The 19,674-nt window shown below is 56.2% G+C and overlaps 1 protein-coding gene across 1 annotated transcript; it reads left to right on the forward strand.

Moving 5' to 3' along the window:
* Positions 1 to 653: 653 nt before the first annotated feature.
* Positions 654 to 14,912, forward strand: BCAN (brevican). Its single transcript, XM_079914948.1, has 14 exons — positions 654 to 1,117; positions 1,644 to 1,735; positions 2,446 to 2,820; positions 3,124 to 3,298; positions 3,574 to 3,701; positions 4,191 to 4,484; positions 6,450 to 6,671; positions 7,236 to 7,886; positions 11,374 to 11,481; positions 12,148 to 12,306; positions 12,912 to 12,994; positions 13,359 to 13,503; positions 13,972 to 14,162; positions 14,492 to 14,912. The coding sequence occupies exons 2-14, from the start codon at positions 1,645 to 1,647 to the stop codon at positions 14,597 to 14,599; spliced, it is 2,730 nt and encodes a 909-aa protein (XP_079771074.1). The 5' UTR covers positions 654 to 1,117; position 1,644; the 3' UTR covers positions 14,600 to 14,912.
* Positions 14,913 to 19,674: the final 4,762 nt, after the last annotated feature.

The following is a 19,674-nucleotide window of genomic DNA, read 5'->3' on the forward strand; positions in this document are numbered from 1 at the left end:
GACATGTATGAAGGCAGAGCCTGAGTGGTCAGGGAAGATAGAAGTGGAACAATGGGCCTGAAGTGGGAATGAGTAGACAGTAGGAATAAGCCTGATGTCTAGGAAGCCTTGCCTGCAGTCTAACCTTCATCTCTCTTGCCGTATCACTGGCCTATTCCATGGCAGCCTTGGCTCTCCGTGCTCTTTTGAGTCTAAGCCAACCATTAAAGATGACGTTGGCTCTGCAGCCTTCCTTCCTGGGGGCACACTGGCCTGGTGCCTGACTTGGTTTCACTGGGGACTCAGGTTCAATCCCTCTCTGGGCCCATTTCTCAATGTCCCACCCCCATCCCTCCATTATGAGAGTGTAAGAGCTTTGAGATCTTCAGAAGAATAGTTCAAGCTCTCAGAGCTTCTGATAGCCAAGGGCAGGAGGGAAATGGTCCCTTTCATTTATTCTCACACACCCCCCTTAGCCCACCCCCCAGCCTGGGGCTGGGGTGGAGGAAGGGAGAGGCTGGATGGAGGCCAGACTGGCAGAGACAGGGGCTTTGTCCCAGCTGGTTTCTGAGCCAGGAGATCCTGTGGGAAAGCCCATGCCAGGCAGAAAGGAAAGGCTGGGAGGAAGGAGGGAGAAGGCAGCCAAGGATGAGGGGGTGGAGGATGCTGGGGGGTAAAGAGAAGAGTTTCCTTATAAGTAATGGTGCAGCGGGGGGAGGTCAATGAGGGGTTGGGCTGGAGAGGTGTTGTTCATTGCCCGGGTTTAGTCTAGAAAGCCTTCCCAGAGGAGGCTAGGTGGGTATGGTACTCAGGGAGGAAGGGACAGGAAGGAAAGGTTGGAGGGGTACTGTGGGAGGAGGAAGGTTCAAAGAAGTCTGGTACTGGGAGGGGCAGAGGAGACTCAAGCATAATGGCACCCACAATTCATGCTATATGCTGTAAGCATTTATTGAGCTCTTACTGTGTGCAGGGTGCTATACATTTGTACAGGTTTTTTTGTTTGTTTTGTTTGTTTTTTGTTTTTGTTTTGTTTTGTTTTAGGATAAAAAGCACTCTCAAAGCCCATAGCCTCATGACAACCTGTAAGGTGGTAGTAATGGTGCTCCTTTACAAGTAAGAAAACAAAGGCTTAAAGAGGGTAAGGAACTTGCCTTAAGTCACACGGTGAGTTGATGAGGACCCAGGTCTCAGTTCTGAATAAGAATCCCTTGGTGGGGGGGACTTCCCTGGTGGCCGCAGTGGTTAAGAATCCTCCTGCCAGTGCAGGGGGCACGGGTTCGAGCCATGGTCCGGGGAGATCCCACATGCTGCGGAGCAACTAAGCCTGTGCGCCACAACTACTGAGCCTGCGCTCTAGAGGCTGTGCTCCACAGCAAGAGAAGCCACCGCAATGAGAAGCCCGTGCACCGCAACCAAGAGTAGCCCCCACTCGCCACAACTAGAGAAAGCCCACGCGCAGCAACAGAGACCCAATGCAGCCAAACATAAATAAATAAGAATCCCTTGTGGGGAGACAGAAACAGTGTTAATTAATAGTGAGGTGGGGGCAGTGGGCTTCTGGAGTCAGGATATGTGTGATCCATGTGGACGTGGGAGGGAGTCAGAAGTCCATCCTGAGGTCTAACCCCATCTTTCCTCCTCCATTCCCCCCCCTCATCCTGCAGCATGGCCCTACCATCTCTGCCCCTGCTGGCAACCCTGGCTCTGGCCTGGGTCCCTGCGGCCTTAGCTGATGCTCTGGAAGGAGACAGCTCAGGTAAGCAACCCCACTCAGGGTCACTGTCAGTCTCCTGCATCTCCCCTGTGGTAGGAAGGAGCCTCTTGTTCAGCCCTAACCAACGTCTGTCAGCCTTGAGGGACCCAGGGAGGAGACAGAATTGGGAGCACTGTGGGGGAAGATCAGGGCAGGGACACTTGAAAATAAGGGATGATTTGTGGGCCGCTGGTCGGGTGGCGGAATCTTGGGAGTAGGGCTGGGGAGGGGCACTAGGTGCATGGCTGCCAGTCTCCAGGGTGGAGGATGGGAGACCCTTGGGGCACAATGAATGGGGCTGGGAGGCAGAACAGAGGTGGAATTGGGAGAAATCGTGAAAGTGACTGAAGGGAACAGACTGGGAAACTTTGGGGACAAGGCTGCAGGACCCAGGGGGTGAGGTTAGAAGACCCTGGGGTGGGGGCCAGGAATCCTGGGGTGGTACTGGGAGACTTTGGGGGTGAATTTGACTGGGAGACTTTGTGGATCGGTCTGTAGACCGTGGGAGGTGGGCCTGGGGGACCTAGAGGTGGGTTTGCAGGACTCAGCGGGCCCGAGCCCAGGTTCCTGGGGGCGGGGTTACGAAAACCCCCGGGCAAGGCCCGGGAATCCTAGGGCGGGGCGTCGGGATCCTGGGGCGGGGCTCGGAAACCCTGGGGCGGGTCGTGGCAGATCCACAGCACGAAGTTCCAGCCGGCCCCGCCCGCCCACAGAGGACCGGGCTTTCCGCGTGCGCATAGCGGGTGACGCGCCGCTGCAGGGCGTGCTGGGCGGCGCCCTCACCATCCCGTGCCACGTTCACTACCTGCGGCCGCCGCCAAGCCGCCGGGCCGCGCAGGGCTCCCCCCGGGTCAAGTGGACCTTCCTGTCCGGCGGCCGGGAGGCCGAGGTGCTAGTGGCGCGGGGGCTACGCGTCAAGGTGAGCGAGGCCTACCGGTTCCGCGTGGCACTGCCTGCCTACCCAGCGTCACTCACCGATGTCTCCCTGGTGCTGAGCGAGCTGCGGCCCAACGACTCGGGCATCTACCGCTGCGAGGTCCAGCACGGCATCGACGACAGCAGCGACGCTGTGGAGGTCAAGGTCAAAGGTGAGAGGGCAAAGATGGAGAGAGGTTCCCGGAGAGAGGGAGGGGAGCCCACAGTCTGAAGCAGAAGCAAACACCTAGAAGGCACAGACTGAGTTGGAAAAGGAGTGGGTAGCTACAGGCCTCTGTTACCTCCTTTCTCTCTTCAGGTGGAGGAAATTCTACCCACAGTCTCACTGAAGCCCCTCATGCTGTAGAGGGGGCGCAATTTGGACTTTACCCTTTGTATACAGGGGGTTGACAAGGAGGGGAAGGGGAAGTCAGTGTGCTGGGTGATCCTGCCTCAGGATCCTCTCTGCCCCGCAGGGGTCGTCTTTCTCTACCGGGAGGGCTCTGCCCGCTATGCTTTCTCCTTCGCTGGGGCCCAGGAGGCCTGTGCCCGCATCGGAGCCCGAATCGCCACTCCGGAGCAGCTCTATGCCGCCTATCTTGGGGGCTATGAACAGTGTGATGCTGGCTGGTTGTCCGACCAGACCGTGAGGTGGGCTGGGGCTGGGGCCCTGGAGCTTCTAGCTGTTTCTGAGGTGGGCTGTGGCCTCTGGTTCTGCCAGGGGCTGCCTCAGGCTGGCCATATAGGGCTCCCTGCCTCTGGCGGATGAAGCTGGTCTTTGGAGGGTGGGTTAGGACCCCGCCTTGGTGGGGGGTGTGCATTTCTGCAGAGCTAGGAGGACAATTGGCTGCACTGAAAAGCAATGGGATTCAGGAGGGTCACCGTGGGATGGCTCCCTGGTGAAGGCATTTGTACCCCTTCCCCAGGTATCCCATCCAGACTCCACGAGAGGCCTGTTATGGAGACATGGATGGCTTCCCTGGGGTCCGGAACTATGGAGTGGTGGACCCGGATGACCTCTATGATGTCTACTGTTATGCGGAAGAACTAAATGGTGATTGGGGGTAGGGAGTTCCCAGGGGAAGAGCCCCCTCTCCAGTGCTGCCCATAGGTCCTCCTGGGCCTCTGCTGGACCTTATCATCCTTCATCATCCTGTATTTAAGTGGGCAGCCAGCGGTAAGGAAACAGTCAGTGTCCCTCCCTCCAAACACTGTCGTAGAGACAAGTTCATGGCCAAAGCCTCAGACAGGTGGTAGGAGACTGAGTTTGACTCTGCTGTTACCTGTTGTGCATCTCTCTATGTTTCAGTATCTCTGAGCCTCAGTTTCCTTCTTGGCAGAATTAGGAAGTTGGGCCAGTTTCCTTCGAGCAATATTATCGATCCTAAGGTTCTATCTAGACTTCGATCCTATAAAGTAGTGTGATGGACTGCATGTCGCAGATGAGGAGACTGAGGCCCAGAGAAGCTTGCCCAGAGTCTCTGTGGGAGCCCAGGGTGGAAGGAGCTCCCTTCTTGGTAACCCAGCCTCTTCTTCTCCCCAGGAGAGCTGTTCCTGGGTGCCCCTGCAGACAAGCTGACATTGGAGGAGGCACGGGCGTACTGCCAGGAGCGGGGTGCTAAGATTGCAACCACGGGCCAGCTGTATGCAGCCTGGGATGGTGGCCTGGACCGCTGCAGCCCAGGCTGGCTGGCTGATGGCAGTGTGCGCTACCCCATTGTCACACCCAGCCAGCGCTGTGGTGGGGGCCTCCCTGGTGTCAAGACTCTCTTCCTCTTCCCCAACCAGACCGGCTTCCCCAACAAGCACAGCCGCTTCAATGTCTACTGCTTCCGAGGTGAGCCCACCTCCCTGCAGAGGCTGAGACCAACCTCAGGGAGGTGGAGTCGAGGCCGTCGCTCTTACCCCAGCCTCGACCAGTTTCTCTTGGATCTTTGCCATTTGCCTCAAGGAGCTTTGGGTGGTGCTCAGCTTGTCACTTAGGGTTCTAATTCTGGTTGTGCCCTCTGACTTGGTCTTTGTGGCCTCAAGGAGGGCTCACCTCGCTGCATCTCCTCACCTGCCTCCACACCAGTAGTCCCTGCCTTGTCTCTTCCTGTTGCAAAGCTGCCTCTCCCTTACTGGGCTGCCAAATATGTCTCCATCTCTGGTCAGCTCATGAGCAGACCAGAGATGACTGACATTCTCTGAATCCAATGAATGATCTGCTCCAGTTAACTAAATACGCTTCAGAGGGGTTTCCATAACCTTCAGCTTGAAGGTATCAGATTTTTACCACCAAATATTGAGGGACAGACATAATTCCCCCCACAGGGAGCAGGTCCTTAAAGACAGCTGGGTGTAGAGATGGCTTCCTGCCCACATCTTATATTGGGAGCTGGAGGGGAGGCAGTGCCTGCGACCCCCAGAGGCACAGGGCCCAGGCCAAGGATGACTGACAATCAGGGAGGCATTGCCATGGAGCATTGGAGTCCCTGCCCCAACTGTGAGCCTGCAATACTGGTACAAGGGCTGGAGGCAGAAATGGAAAGAGAAGACACAGGCTACTAGGAGCCCTTAGTCTGAAGGAGGAAGACACAGTTTCTGCCATGGGAGCCCCCAGTCTGACCAGAGACGAAATGCTTCACTCCCAGCACAAGGAAAGACTGAGAGAAAAGCATTACTTCCCCTGGGACAGATCTCCAGGTGGCTTTGGCCCGAGGCTGGGAGGGATGGGGAAGGGAAGTCCACAGGAAGACAGGTCCATCTGGAAAGACTTACTTGAACACAGATAATGGGGATGATGATGATGATAATTATAACAATAGTAGTTAACACGTCTAGCACTGATTATAATTATGTCCCAAGCACTGTTATGGAAAGAAATTGAAGGAGGAACTGAATCAGGAGAAGAGGGGAAGGAAGAGGACGACTATGGCTGGGAGCAGGTGGAGGGCAGAGGCGGGCAAGGGCACAGGTTTGCTTGTCTGCTGTGAGCAAGGCTCACTGAAGCAGGTGACGCAGGCAGGATGTGCTGTCCTGTCTTGTCTGGCTGAACACAGCTGGCCCTCAGGGCTTTTCTTAGCCCAATTCCACCTTTGCTTCACTGGCTTTCTGCTCTTGGTTCCCTTCCCCTGGGACAAGGTAATTCATTCTAAAACTCTGGTTATTTGAAGAGAGCAGATCCTGGAAGGATGGGGTGGCCACTTGCCCTTTTGCCCCAACACCGAGATCATCAGGTGGTGATGGTTGAATGTCCTTCCTGTACCCTACCCTTCAGCTCTCCTGTGGTGATGGCAGCCTGTCCCCTTCCATTTCTAGAGTCTTAGGATGACTGGGATTCCCTCACACCTTACCCTAAAACCAGGGTCCCAAGGTGCTGAGGCCATTCTGTCCATCCTTCTGCCTCCATCTCCTTACTCAAGGGATGACCTCTTTCCTGAGCCTTCCTTTACCATTCTATCTAAAGTAGCACTTCCCATCTCCTTACTAAACTTAATTGTTCTTTATATGGTAACATTATATGTTTATTTGTTTGTCTGTATCTAGAACATAAATTCCCTTGAGGGCAGGAAGCTTGCTGTTCTGCTGTGCACTGTATCCTCAGTGCCCAGGAGAATGCTCGGGTACTTGATTAATGCTTGAGGAATGAGTGATGAAGCCCCGGGGTGCTCTCTGGGCCCCATGGGTGCTCCATAGGGAAGACGAGAGACAATTAAGAGAATTCCATGGTCTCTGAGTCTAAGCCAGAACCCTCACATGCAGGCCTGTGAGGGCAGAGGCACCTCCTTAACCTCCCATCGGCACTTTCCTCCTGCCACAGACTCTGGCCAGCCCTCTGCCATCCCTGAGGCCTCTGACCTGGCCTCTGATGCACTGGAAGCCATTGTCACAGTGACAGAGACCCTGGAGGAACTGCAGCTGCCTCGGGAAGCTGTGGAGAGCGAGTCCCGGGGAGCCATCTACTCCATTCCCATTATGGAGGATGGAACAGGTGGAAGCTCCACTCCAGAAGACCCAGCAGAGGCCCCTAGGACCCTCCTAGGTAACTCAAATGTCTTATCCTGGGGATATCCACACCTGGGAGAAGTTGGGGCAGAAAGGGCAAGCCCAGGCTGAGGCCGGGGTTGTCGCTGCCGTGATTCTACCCTGTCCTCTCTCAGCAGCACAGTCGTGCAAGGCACCTCTCCTGTTCCTCTCCCAACCTTTGCCTTTCCAGCAAATCCCACTCCCAGATAGCTGGGTCTGGAGATGCTTGGACTAAGGAGCTGCCCTCTGGGAAGGAGGGATCTCCTTTCTTTGGTCTCTCCTCCCCCTCACCTACCCAAAATAAACAGAGAATTTTAACAGACTGGGAGAGGGAGATGCAACCACCAGGTCTTCCTGGGCTAATGACAGCTCATAGAGCCTTCTCAAGTGTTGCCTCACTATTGCAGCTCCAGTGGAAATTCTTCTGGTGTGGAGCAAAGGCAGTTCCTCCCCAGGGCAGGCTCTTCCCTCTCCCTGAGGGCTCACCCTCCCCAGCCCCACCTTTCTCCCCTTCCCCTTCCTTCTTCCTGTCCTCTGGTGGGTGCTGTCCCTGGTGCTGAACCATCTGTGCTTTGCCTAGAATTTGAAACCCAATCCATTGTACCTCCCCTGGGGTCCTCAGAAGAGGAAGGCAAGGTGTTGGAGGAAGAAGAGACATACAAGGATGAAGAAGAGAAAGAAGAGGAAGAAGAAGAAGAGGAGGAGGTGGAGGACGAGGCCCTGTGGGCCTGGCCCAGTGAGCTCAGCAGCCTGGACCCAGAGGCCCCTCTCCCCACGGAGCCGGCTCCAGAGGAGTCACTCTCCCGGGCATCCCCACCAGTGAGGGTGGTCCTGAAGCCTGATGCATCACCACCTCCCTACGGAGAGCCAGAGGCTCCCAGGCCTCCAACGGTCCTTGGACCACCCACGGAGGCCCTGCCCTCTCCCAGGGAAGGGAACCTGGCATCCCCATCACCTTCCGCTCCGGTTGGGGCAAGAGAGATAGGGAAGGAGACTGGGGGTCCTAAGCTGTCTGGGGTCCCTCGAGGAGAGAGTGAGGAGACAGGGAGCTCCGAGGATGCCCCTTCCCTGCTTCCAGCCACACGGGCCCCTGAGGGTACCAGGGACCTGGAGACCCCTTCTGAAGAGAATTCTGGAAGAACTGTCCCAGCAGGGACTTCAGTGCATGCCCAGCCGGTGCTGCCCACTGACAGTGCCAGCCATGGTGGAGTGGCCGTGGCCCCCTCATCAGGTAACTTTGCCCAAGGCTCAACCTCCCTCTTTATCCTCGTCCTCTTTCCCCCCCTGCAGCTCTGGATCACCTGACCTATAGTCCTTTAACCCACCACTGCCCCAGACTCTCTTGTCCTTTGCCTTCATTCTCCTACCCACCTCTACCTGTGGGCTTCCAATCTTGGATACCCCACCTTGTGACTTCCATTCCAGCTCTCTGAGTCCTCACCCTGTAACCTCCCAACTCCATGACTCCCACCCTGTGACCCTGTCCCTGTTTCTGAAATCCACACTGTGACCCCCAGCCCTACCACCAAACACCTGGAACTTTTTCCTACCCTCGGCTCTCTACCTGTGACTCACATCTCACTGGCCCCACAGAGGACCCTCATGCCTTGTTCAGTGGGTGCCCTCATTGCCTTTTGCGTTCTTCAAGGCCCAGGCCCATCCTCCACTGCTCCCTCCCCCTCCTGTGTGCCACCTCCCTTCAGCTGCCTCCCACTGGTATCAGGGAAGCCTGGGGTCCCATGCCCACCCCTCAACCTTTCGGGTCCAGGAGAGCCCTATCCCCACAGAGCCTTAAGCAACTACTTCTGTGAAGTACTTTTTTCGACTGTTTCATGGAAACAAGCCTTGGAAATAAATCTCTATTAAACCGCTTTATAACCAAAACTCTGGCACCCTCTGTCTCCACCCCCAGCTGTTTGCCCCTCTCATTCCATGGAGTTGTGTCCTGGGTAGCTCTTTGATGGTTCTTTTGGTGCCATCTCTCCCTCTGTGTCTCTCTGTCTCTCTCTTTCTCCCCCTGGGTCTTTGGTGTCTTTGTGCCTCTTCCGTCTCCATCTTCAGCCTGCACCCTTTCCTGTCCTAGCAGTCTAACAGCCCCTGCCGTTCCCTTGTCCTCTCCTCAGGCCTGTCTCCGCCTTCCTTCCTGACTGCTGAGATCCCAAATCTGACTGTACACTTTACCCCAGAGAAGTCTTTGTCTGTCAGTCTGCGGGAGTGCTGGGAGTTGTAGTCCCTCACTCCTGTTGGAGAGAAACCTCTGCTGGCCAGAGTGTGTGTGTGTGTGTGTGTGTGTGTACACGTGTCCCTTTCTGATCCATCTTGATGGCTCCCATCTAGAGCCATACATACAGAGGACTGACAGAGAAAGCCCCTCTTAGCATGAAGGCCATTCCCTGGTGTCCAGGTGCCCCAAGGCTCTGTTCCCCTCCCCCACATATCAGCAGGGGAATGGTATCTCGCTTTCATCCCACTGCCCATGGCCTCCCCCTCCTCCACTAACTCCTGCACTAATGACCACCCTCACCCACTATTTCACCCTTCCTGAACCCAAAGGATCTCAAAGTTCCTATTGCTGGAGAAGAAACAAATCAGGAGGGGAGGATGGAGAGTGTGGAGGGAGGGGGAATGGGGAGTTAGGTTCTGGGGTCTGAGAGAAAGAAGCCCTATCTATTCAGTGAAGGTTGAGCTTCCAAATGGAGATCTCTGGAGAAGGCTGGGACCCTCCTAGTACCAGGGCCATTCTCCTAGGTGGCCCAGGGTGGGCTAGGGGGCTCTACATCACACCTAGGCTCACTCATTTCAACTACTGTCTCCCTGCCCAGCTGGCCTTGGAGTTCAGTGCTGTGGGGTGAGGAGGGCCTTTGGTGGGAGAGGATCACCATTGGAAGTATCTGCGGTGTCTTAGTTACCCCACCTGGGGGATGAGTGAGAGGTCCTCCAGCCTGCTATTGCAGCAGGAAGGAAGAACTTTCTGACTGTGTATAGTAGTTGATCCAGAAGGGGGGAGGCGGAAGACCAGAAAGTCTCAACAGGAGTTCCTTCACCGCCAACACCCGCCCCCCACCATCCTGGTTCAGGTTCTGCCACCCACAGCCAGGGGGAGGGACCTGTGGCTTGGGTACGGCCCCAGGGACCAAGTTTGAGAGTCTTTGGCCCCCAGGGTTAGGGGATTGGACAGAGAGGAGCAGAGAGGATCACGGGAGGAGCAGGAAAGTGTGAGGAAAGGAAGGGGGCTCAGGACTCCTACCCTCTGTAGGACCTGGTCCTTAAAGGGTTAAATAAAACACTTCCCCTTCTTGCTTTGCCCTAGGAGGTAGCAGTACCAGCTTGAAAGAAACTATTGGCAGAAGGGGTGATGACAGGGGGAGTGGTGTTGGAATAGCTGATTCATTTTACCCAAAACAGCTAGGTCATCCCAGCAAAATTCTTTGAATCACCGCCAGCTTCTCCTCCCCCCACCTCTGCTCTGATCCCCACCAGGCAGTGGGATCTTGGGCCAGAGTAAATCACTGGGCGTGGGCCTTGGCTGCTAGGAGTGGATGGCTTGGTCTGAGGGGTCCTGCCCAGGGCTGGGCCGAGAACACTGACCTGCTCTGTCGGTCTGTGGGGCCATCATCTCCAGGTCATCCGGATCAGAAAGGAGTAGAATCTGACAGCCCCTTCAGCACCTAGGCCCAGTCTAAGGGCAGCCACCCAAGATCATGAGAGAGAGTCCAGAAGAGAAGGCAGATGGCCTAGCCAGACGGAGCTGGATGTAGACAACAGATTGCAGGCCTTCAGAGTAGTGTGTTAGTCCAAGAAGACTGCCTGGAGGAGAGGGGCCAGAAGGAAGGAACAAAATGGACTGAAGGGGTTTCTAGGCTGGGGAACCTGCAGGAGGCCCCAAGTGGAGGGGGAAAGGGGAGCCTGGTAACGGGGTGGGGGGAGAGTCCTGGGAGATAAGAAGGGGAGGCAAAGAGGTTGGGTGATGTTGAGAGAGTGTGTGGAGCCAGTGCTACAGGACAGGGGGAGCTGCTGCAGCTCCATTCATGGGAAGGGTTGGGGCGGGGCGAGGGAGTAGGGCATAGAGTGAGGGAAGTGCATTGGATCTTCACTAAGAGCTTCTGGGCCTGGCTCTGCCCAGTGGACAGCAGGAGGAATGGTTAGCTCCCTCCTAGACCACCCCAGTGTCAGATCCCAGAAGCAGTAAATGGCAGGCCACACCTCACTGTTGCTATGGTGACTCTCCTCTCCTTCAGTTCCACCCAGCCCACCTAGACTACACAGAACTGTGCTAGGACCTGGCACAATGACAAGGGGTGGGGGACTAAACTCTAGGCCTAGAGAGGTAAAGTGACTGGCTCAATGTACCCAGCAGATCCAGGAGCTAGGTAAGAGTCCAGGACGCATGACTGACAGCCCAGTATCTTTCCCCTTAGTGGGATTAAACCCTGAAGGCCTTCCTGGACACTCCTCTCGGCCCCTGTTAGACGTGGCCCACACTGGTGGGTATGACAATGACCAGCACTGGGCTGAGCCAGTGCTGAAGTGGGGGGCAGTGAGGAGGGGAAAAAACCCAGAACTCAGGTCTGGGCTGTGACCAGAGGCAGGCTCCAGGGAGAACATTTAGGGTGCTGTGATAGCCCCCAGGACAAGCGGGTCAGGGCTGGGACCCCTGAACCCTGTGCTGCAGAGCTGTGCTCCCCTGGCCCCCCACCTCACACCTCTCTCCCTCTCAGGTTACTGTGTCCCCAGCCCCTGCCACAATGGTGGGACGTGCTTGGAGGAGGAGGAGGGGGTCCGCTGCCTATGTTTGCCTGGCTATGGGGGGGACCTGTGCGATGTTGGTGAGTGTGCTGAGGGGCTGCGGTGGGGGGAGAGCTGAAGCCTAGACCCTGCCACAACGCGCTAGCTCCAGGGGGTGGGACGGGACACTGGTTTGGGCCTTGCCATTAATGAATTTCCATTTGTTGTTGTTGTTGGAGGCACCCCGCACTTTGCGGGATCTTAGTTCCCTGACCAGGGATTGAACCTGGGCCTCCTGCAGTGGAAGCGCGGGAAAAGAATCCCCATTTCAGACAAATCACATAACTTCTCTGAGCCCTCCCCTCAATTTCCTCATCTGTTAAGTGGAATCAAAAAGGACTCTCTCAGGGAATCTATGCTCCTGAAATTTGGCAGGCAGGCAGTACTTGTCGGTTTCCATTCTCCTGGGAAGAGAGGAGGGTTCAGCTCTTCTTTAGGAAGGAGGATTGCAGAGACCCAGGCCGGGACTCCAGCCTCACCCTGGTCTGTGTCGCTCAAGAGAAGGAAGGCATCAAGGCCCCCCTCCGACCAGGGCCCTTCCAGCTCCTAGCTGCTCCTTTTCTACTCTCTCTTTGGCACCGCCCTCCTACACTTAGCCCGCCCCCTCGGTCTGAGGTGGTGGGAGGAGCCCAGTCCCTGTCTGGGGACCCAGCCTCTCAGAGTTTCGGCGTTCTCCCGCCTAAGGTGCCTGCCCTTCTGTGTCCTAGGCCTCCACTTCTGCAGCCCCGGCTGGGACGCCTTCCAGGGCGCCTGCTACAAGCACTTTTCTACACGAAGGAGCTGGGAGGAGGCGGAGAACAAGTGCCGGATGTACGGCGCGCACCTGGCCAGCGTCAGCACGCCGGAGGAACAGGACTTCATCAACAGTGGGCTGGGGACAGGGCGGGAGGCGACCCTCATCACCTGTTCTCTCACACACTCACTCACTCATCAATCAATCAATCAATTAATGAGTGTGTTAATTAACCCCCTTATACATTAATTCAGGTACTCATTACTTGGTTTACCTCATTCATTCACTTTTCTTTCCTCTCTCCCTCCGTCCCACTCCACACGTGGGTAGTGGGGCTTCAGGCAGGGGAGGGCTGAGATTCGCGCAGGAAATACACCTGCATCAGCCTGGCGGTTGCTTGGGGGCTTATCTTTAGTCGCTCCCCACCTCCCTGGCTCTCCTGCCTCCCTCTACTCTCCCCGACTCTGACCTTGCTGAGAGTTTTCACTTTTTCCAGAGTTTCCCTTTTCTAGCCCTGGTGATATTTTTCTTCTTCCCTCACCCCCCACGCCCCTGCCTTCCATCCCGCCCTTGTGCAGATGTTGGAGGGATAAGGATGCCGGGAAGCGCGGATTTGGGGTTGCGGGAAGGACTTCCCCCCGCGAGCACCCACAGACAGCCCGATGACAGGGAATGGCCGCCATCTGCTGGCAGCGAAGCTCACTGCACACCTTCGTCTCCCCTGCGGTTCTTCCCCAGATCGATACCGGGAGTACCAGTGGATCGGGCTCAATGACAGGACCATTGAAGGCGATTTCCTGTGGTCAGATGGCGTCTCCCTGGTGAGAGGTTCTGGCCGCCCCTCACGCTGTCTAGGTCGCTTCTTCGAAGCATTTCTGCCCTCTACTCCCAATAACCCCCATCCCTCCCTCTCCTTTTACTGGCCCCTTACCTTTTCCTCTTCCTGGCCCTCCTGCATTCCTTGTGTCCCCTTCTCTTCTCTTCTGGTTCCCATTATCCTTCCCCCCAAAGCCCCTGACATCTTCTTTTTCCTTCTGGGTCCCCTACTCCCCATCCCTCTAGCCTTCCCTCTCCTGGTGCCCCTCCCCCACCCCCTTCTCCTCAGGTCCTCCAGGTCCATTCCTCCCAGTGCTCCTGGGGCTGGAGCTCCTCACCACCTCCTCCATCCTCCCCCCACCCTCCCAGCTCTATGAGAACTGGAACCCTGGGCAGCCAGACAGCTACTTCCTGTCCGGAGAGAACTGCGTGGTTATGGTGTGGCACGATCAGGGACAATGGAGTGATGTGCCCTGCAACTACCACCTGTCCTACACCTGCAAGATGGGGCTGGGTGAGGGCGGGCGAGGGGGAGGAGGGGTGGGGGCTAGAGAATCCTGGAACTGATGTGTGTGCAGAAGGAGGGTGCAAAGCTACACAGAGAAATCAGAAATGCGTCCCAGGCCGTGGGCATGGGCGGGATAACAAATTAGACGGGTCCATTTGGAACCCCTACTCTTTATTATTTATTTATTTGGTTGCACCGGCTCTTAGTTGCGGCCGGTGGGCTCCTTTGTTGTGGCATGCAATCTCTTAGTTGCAGCATGCATGTGGGATCTAGTTCCCTGACCAGGAATTGAACCTGGGCCCCCTGCATTGGGAGCTCGGAGTCCCAACCACTGCGCCACCAGGGAAGTCCCTGGAACCCCTACTTTTTTGTGTGTGTCAGGTTATGGCCTACTCCTCTCCTCCTTCATCCCAATTCTGGGAACTGTTACCCCCAGAGCCCAGCTCCCAGTTCCTGACTGTGTCCCCCCTGCAGTGTCCTGTGGCCCCCCACCAGAGCTGCCACTGGCTCGAGTATTTGGCCGTCCACGGCTGCGCTATGAAGTAGACACAGTGCTTCGTTACCGGTGCCTGGAGGGCCTGGCCCAGCGCAACCTACCACTGATCCGCTGCCAGGAGAATGGTCGCTGGGAGCCCCCCCAGATCTCCTGTGTGCCCCGCAGGCCTGTGAGTGCCAGGAGGAGGCAGGTGGGGGGCACTAGCCAACACAACCCTGGGCTCCAGTCCTAGCTCTGTCCATCACTGGCTGTGTAATCTTGGAGTTATCACTACCCCTCTCTGGGGCAAAGAGGAGGTGGGCTGAATGCTCCGGGGTCCCCTTCAGTGTTGCTGTCTGAGAATATGCAGCCACAGTCTGGGCTCTTAAGGGCTGAGCCAGGCAAAGTGTTTTGTTGAGGTCAGAGGTCAAGGAGCAAGAACCCAGACGGCAGGCTCTGAGAAGAGAGAGAAGGAGGAGGAGCCCAAGGGTGGAGGGTGAGTGTGTGTGTCTTTCCCAGGCTCGAGCTCTGCGCCCAATAAAAGCCCCAGAAGGACATCAGAGGAGGCTCCTGGGGAGCTGGAAGGCACGGTTGACACCCCCTCCCAATCCCGCTCCAGGTCCCTAAGGGTCAAGGCCCCCAGCACTGCGCTCTGCCCCCAACCCTCCCTCCAACCCATGCTTTTCCCATCACGGGGAGTGACAACGAGAGGGGTGGAGCTGAAGTCCAGGTGATAGTGCCTGGAGGGGCTTCTGTGAAATACCTGGGTAGCTCCAGCCCTGCCTTAGGCTCTCTCACCCCTACCCTGGGCATCAGGTTTTTCCCTCAGGGCCTTGAGTAGGTCCCTAAGTGCCTCAACTGCCCTCTCCTTGCCAGCCATCCTGTCCTCTCCATTCCCCTGGGGGGCTCTGTGCCCACTCATTCTCGGTTTTCCAAGAGAATGGGTTCGCAGGGTGGAATACCTGTAAAACCAGCAGGAAATAAAGCTGCATTTGAGCCCAAACAAGTTTGATGCCTCTGTGTGTGAGAGAGAAAAGTGGAGTTGGGCCGGGCCTCACAGGATGAATAGACCTTCTGTGTTTATTAGCTTCTGAAGATCAGAGAAATCCTCAAGATGTCAGTGCCCGATATGAATGCCCGGCACAGAATAGCTGCCCTGTAAGTATTTATGGAATGAAGAAGCCCACGGGGGTTTGGGAACAGCATGAGGATATTTGGAAGAAGCTGGAGTGCCCAGAGTGTCCAGTCAAGCCGACCTGGAGTTCAGTCTGGGGAGGTAGAGGGGCTGAGGGCCCGGAGAGGAAGGCAGAGAGGTGGGTGCTTTGGTGTCCCCATTCCGAGGTCCCAGAAGGGGATTCTCCCAGGGGGTGTGAGGGTGAAGGGAACGCAGAGGGTTAGGCTTCAAGAAGGCTTACTTTCAGCAGAAGAAGCAGAGATGCAGGAACGGGGAAACAAGGGCGGGCAGGGATCTGGGGAACGACCTGTGAGGCCCATAGGCTGTGGTCAGCAGAGGGCGCTGCGGCTGCAGACACGTCAGCCTGAGAGTGCCGTGTGCGCGTGCGTGAGTGGAGCCGAACTGGAGGAGTCCCAGGATACCGCCAGGGAGCGCTGGGGTCTGTCTTTCTGAGGAGCCCAGGGAAGGGAAGCGGGTTGCGGGCTGTGGGGCGGGAGGAAGGTAGGACTTCCGGCCAGGCTGAGCTGGCCCTGGGGTCTGTGAGTCAGCGGAGATTGGGATGATGAGGTCACTCTCTGAATAGTGGAGAGAGAATGATCAGCTGCGTGTGCGTGTGTGTGTGTGTGTGTGTGTGTGTGTGTGTGTGTGTGTGTACCTCATCGCAGTCCACTGAATTGTGCCTTCTTGTGCCTCCTGGTAAAGTGTTTTGTCAGCATGCTGTCTTCTTGATGGGGATGAATCTTACTGCTGCAGAGCCTCACACTTAACCACACTGGTTCACACACATGCACACACGTGTGCACACTGTCATGTGTACACATTTCTGCTTGTGCCCACGGTTACACCACATTCACGCACATGGGCAGTTCTTACTCCTTTTCGCAGAAGTCTGTAAAACCTGATAAACCTAAGGGATAGGGAGACAGATCCAGAGCAGCAAAAAGCTTAGAGAGGGCAACATGAAGAGACCCAGACAAGTGAGACAGGCCAGAGAAAGACAGGTGATTGCTGGGGGGAGCTGGGGGCTCTCCCAGGCCATCCCTGCCCAGGCCCATCCTGGGCCTTCTCCAGGTATGTAAACCCCAACCAGCTGGTCCCTGAGACACCAACACTGACCTCCCAGACCCAGCTCCCAACCAATCACCAACCACCACATTCCTCTCTTCGCCCCAGGCTCTCCTGTCCCACCTTCTGCCCCGCCCACACTCCACACCTCCACAGGACACAGCCTAGCATGGCTAGGGAGTGGGACTGTTTTTTAAGCAGCTGCAAAGAAGAAGATGATCCTGGGGCCAGAGCAGAACCCCACTTTATCCTGTATGACCCTGCAATTACCCACTCATTGCACTTTTAGGGATGTCAGAGCATTAAGCTGGAATTGTAAGTGGATCAAGACCAAAGTGGGCCTTTGAAGGTGGGGTCTGAAGAGGAGAAGGCTGAGGAGGGGGCAGTGTCTGTCCTTGGGTTTTTATTTTTTATTATTATTTATTTTTGGTTGCATTGGGTCTGTATTGTGCGCGGGCTTTTCTCTAGCTGCGGTGAGCGGGGGCTGCTCTTCCTTGCGGTGCGTGGGCTTCTCATTGCGGTGGCTTCTCTTGCTGTGGAGCACGGGTTCTAGGTGTGTGGGCTTCAGTAGTTGTGGCACATGGGCTCAGTAGTTGTGACTCACGGGCTCTAGAGCGCAGGCTCAGTAGTTGTGGCACACGGGCATAGTTGCTCCACAGCATGTGGGATCTTCCTGGAGTAGGGCTTGAGCCCGTGTCCCCTGCATTGGCAGGCAGCTTTTTAACCACTGTGCCACCAGGGAAGCCCTGTCCTTGGGTTCTTAAGGGAGGTTGTCTGAGAAACATATCCTCACAGAGATGGAGTTTAGGTAGCAGGTTGGATTTCCTGGGGAGACTCTGGTGGTAAGCTGGAAGGGGCTTTGGTTTCCCAGCCTTGTCATCAGCTTTCTCACTGAATCTCCCGGCAGCAGTAGGCAGGGATCTACCATCATTGATCTGTGGATGAGGAGAGTTCCAGAAGAACTAGAATCCCCCCTGTTCCCCTGACACCTGCTGAGCTGCTTGGGCAGGGCTGCCGGAAACGGAAGCCTTCTCCTGGCTTTGTTGGACTTCCTGGGGAAGGGAGAGCTGGTCCAGGGATGACTCAGCACCCTGCACAGAATCTAACCCCTGGACCAGTGTGTGTGTGTGTGTGTGTGGCCTCTCTTGGTCTGGATAGGGGGAATCGGCCCCTCATGGAGTGTCATCCCTATCTCTTTGGACAGCTGGAGTAGGGGCACAGCTGTATCTACCTCTGCCTCCAGGACACAGCAGAGTGCCCTGGGTATACGGTTAAGTTACCAGCCTCCTTCCCACATATCTAGAATGGGGGTTCCCTCCCCCTCTATGTAGAGAGAGGAGGCCCAGCTTGGGTTAGGGGCTTGGGCATTGAAAAGGGGCCTGAGAGCCCAGGGAGATGGGCCTTCCAGAGGTCCTCCACCTGCCAGGGTTCCCAGTTTTTCCCAGGCTGCTCTTACCCACATCCCACCTCCCCATTCCTCCCCCACTCCCCACCCCCCCACCCATAACTCCCACACACTGCCCTGACCTCACTGAAGCCTTTGTCCTAGCCTGTCTGTGGGCCTGTCTCCTGGGCAGGGAGAGAAAGGGCCCCATTGTCCTGGCTGCCTTCTGCGACACAGTAGCTCCCAAAGACTTCCAAAAATGCTCAGCCTGTCAGACCCCCGTGGGTGGGAGGGCTTTCCGTAGGGGCTGCAGTCAGATCCCGCATGGAGTGAGGATCCAGGTGCTGTCTCTCCCGGCGGTATAAAGGTTCCTCTGTTCCCCAGGCTGAAGGTCCTTCCTGAGATCTAACTTCCCGTCTGCCTCCTGCAAAGCAGCCTTCTTCCTCCTGGGAAGGGAGAACTGAAAGATTCAGGCACAGAGCAGGAGAAAAGGATTGGGAAGGAGAGGAGAGAAAAGAAGAGAGGAAAATGGAAGAAAAATGTGAGGAAATTCCCCAACTGAAAGACTCTAGACTCTCGTTAATCGTCTGAGTGTGTAGATCCTGTGGCCTCTGTGTTTATTTCCTGATGATTCTTCCTTGGTCTTTAGAAGTTGTTAACAGAGGGAAGGCTATTGGTTGACCACTTTGGACTTGAGCCCTTAAGAGAAACAGCCCACAGACCGCTGGCCCATGTTCTATGGACCCCAAGTGGCATCTAAGGATTCTTAGTATCGTTGGCAAGAATGTCTGTCTGTGCCTTTATCCCCATCAAGGTGAACTGGAGTTCTCTTTTGACACAGAATTTCCTGGCAAACGAGGTGAATAGAAAAAGAGGGAATCCAGGAGAGATCAAGGGATTCAGGACTTGGGAAGGGGCCAGGGAGGAGGGAAGAAAGGAAGTGGAAGAGTGGAAGACAGAGGAGAGGTGAGAAGGGGGAGACGAGGAAGGAGAGTGGGTCTGTGAGTGGTGAGTGAGGCTGACAGGGAGGGGGTGTCTCTCCTTAGCAGGGAGGATGGAGGAGGGAGCCAGAGCCAGCGAGACGTCTCCCCACCCCCAAAATTGAACTCTCCAAGCCACCCCTCCTGGGACGCTGGGGCTCCACTTGTCAGCAGGAGCCCACAGCTGCTGGGAGGTGCTTCCTCGACAGTGGCCCCCTGGCACCTGCCTCGGTTTATTTCTGGTGCCACAGCTGAGTCATGGGGTGGGGAGAGTGAATAAAGGCTGGGGGAAGGGGAGCTTATGACTGGAAGAGGAGAAAGCTGAAGGAGGCTCTAGGACCTGGGACTCTGGGGCCCAGGTCTGCCCCTTTGGGAAAGAGGGTCAGAGGCGACAGCACGAGAAACAGGAGTTAGGTTACAGGAGGGATGTCCACATTGGAGACCCTGGATTAATGGGGCTGGGGAAAGAGTGGGGAGTGGGAGGCAGAGTCTACTGCTTCTGAATTGTTGGAGAAGAGACATGATCTAGGTGTGCCAGTGCTGTATTAGAAAGAGAGGGGAGAGGGGCCCCCAGGGTGGATGGAGACGTGGATATGGAATCTTCAGATCATGAGAGTGGAAACAGAGAGGGCCGTGTTTTCCTCTGCTTCTGGTCGCAGACTCCGTGGACCCTCACCTGAGGCCACTCTGTCCCTCTTCCTGCCCCTGAGCCAAAAAGTCCCTTCCCTGGTGGCTCACTTGAGACTCTCCTTTGTCTTTTTAAGGTGGGCCTGAGGACTCGGGAACGGGTCCCTGGGTCTTTTCTTTATCTACTGGAGCTGCATTCACGTGACACCTTCTCTTTTCCCACCTCCTAGGAAGACCCTCATGTCTAACTTCCATCCATCCTGCTGCAGCACTGTCCTGGAACTTACCATCCCCTGTGGGCTGGGGTGGCCTCACAGGGACCCAGGGGCCTGTCGCCAAGCCCAGAGCCCTCTTGGGTTTCTTGGGCTTAGGTGGGCTTAGTCTCCATTCCCTCCCCTTTCTAGGGGCAGCCCCAGAGGGCACATTCCAGCTGAAATTAAATCACATTCCTCCATCCCTGCCTGACAAGGAT

This window comes from Stenella coeruleoalba (genome assembly GCF_951394435.1).
Source record: "Stenella coeruleoalba genome assembly, chromosome: 1".
Lineage (NCBI taxonomy): Eukaryota > Metazoa > Chordata > Mammalia > Artiodactyla > Delphinidae > Stenella > Stenella coeruleoalba.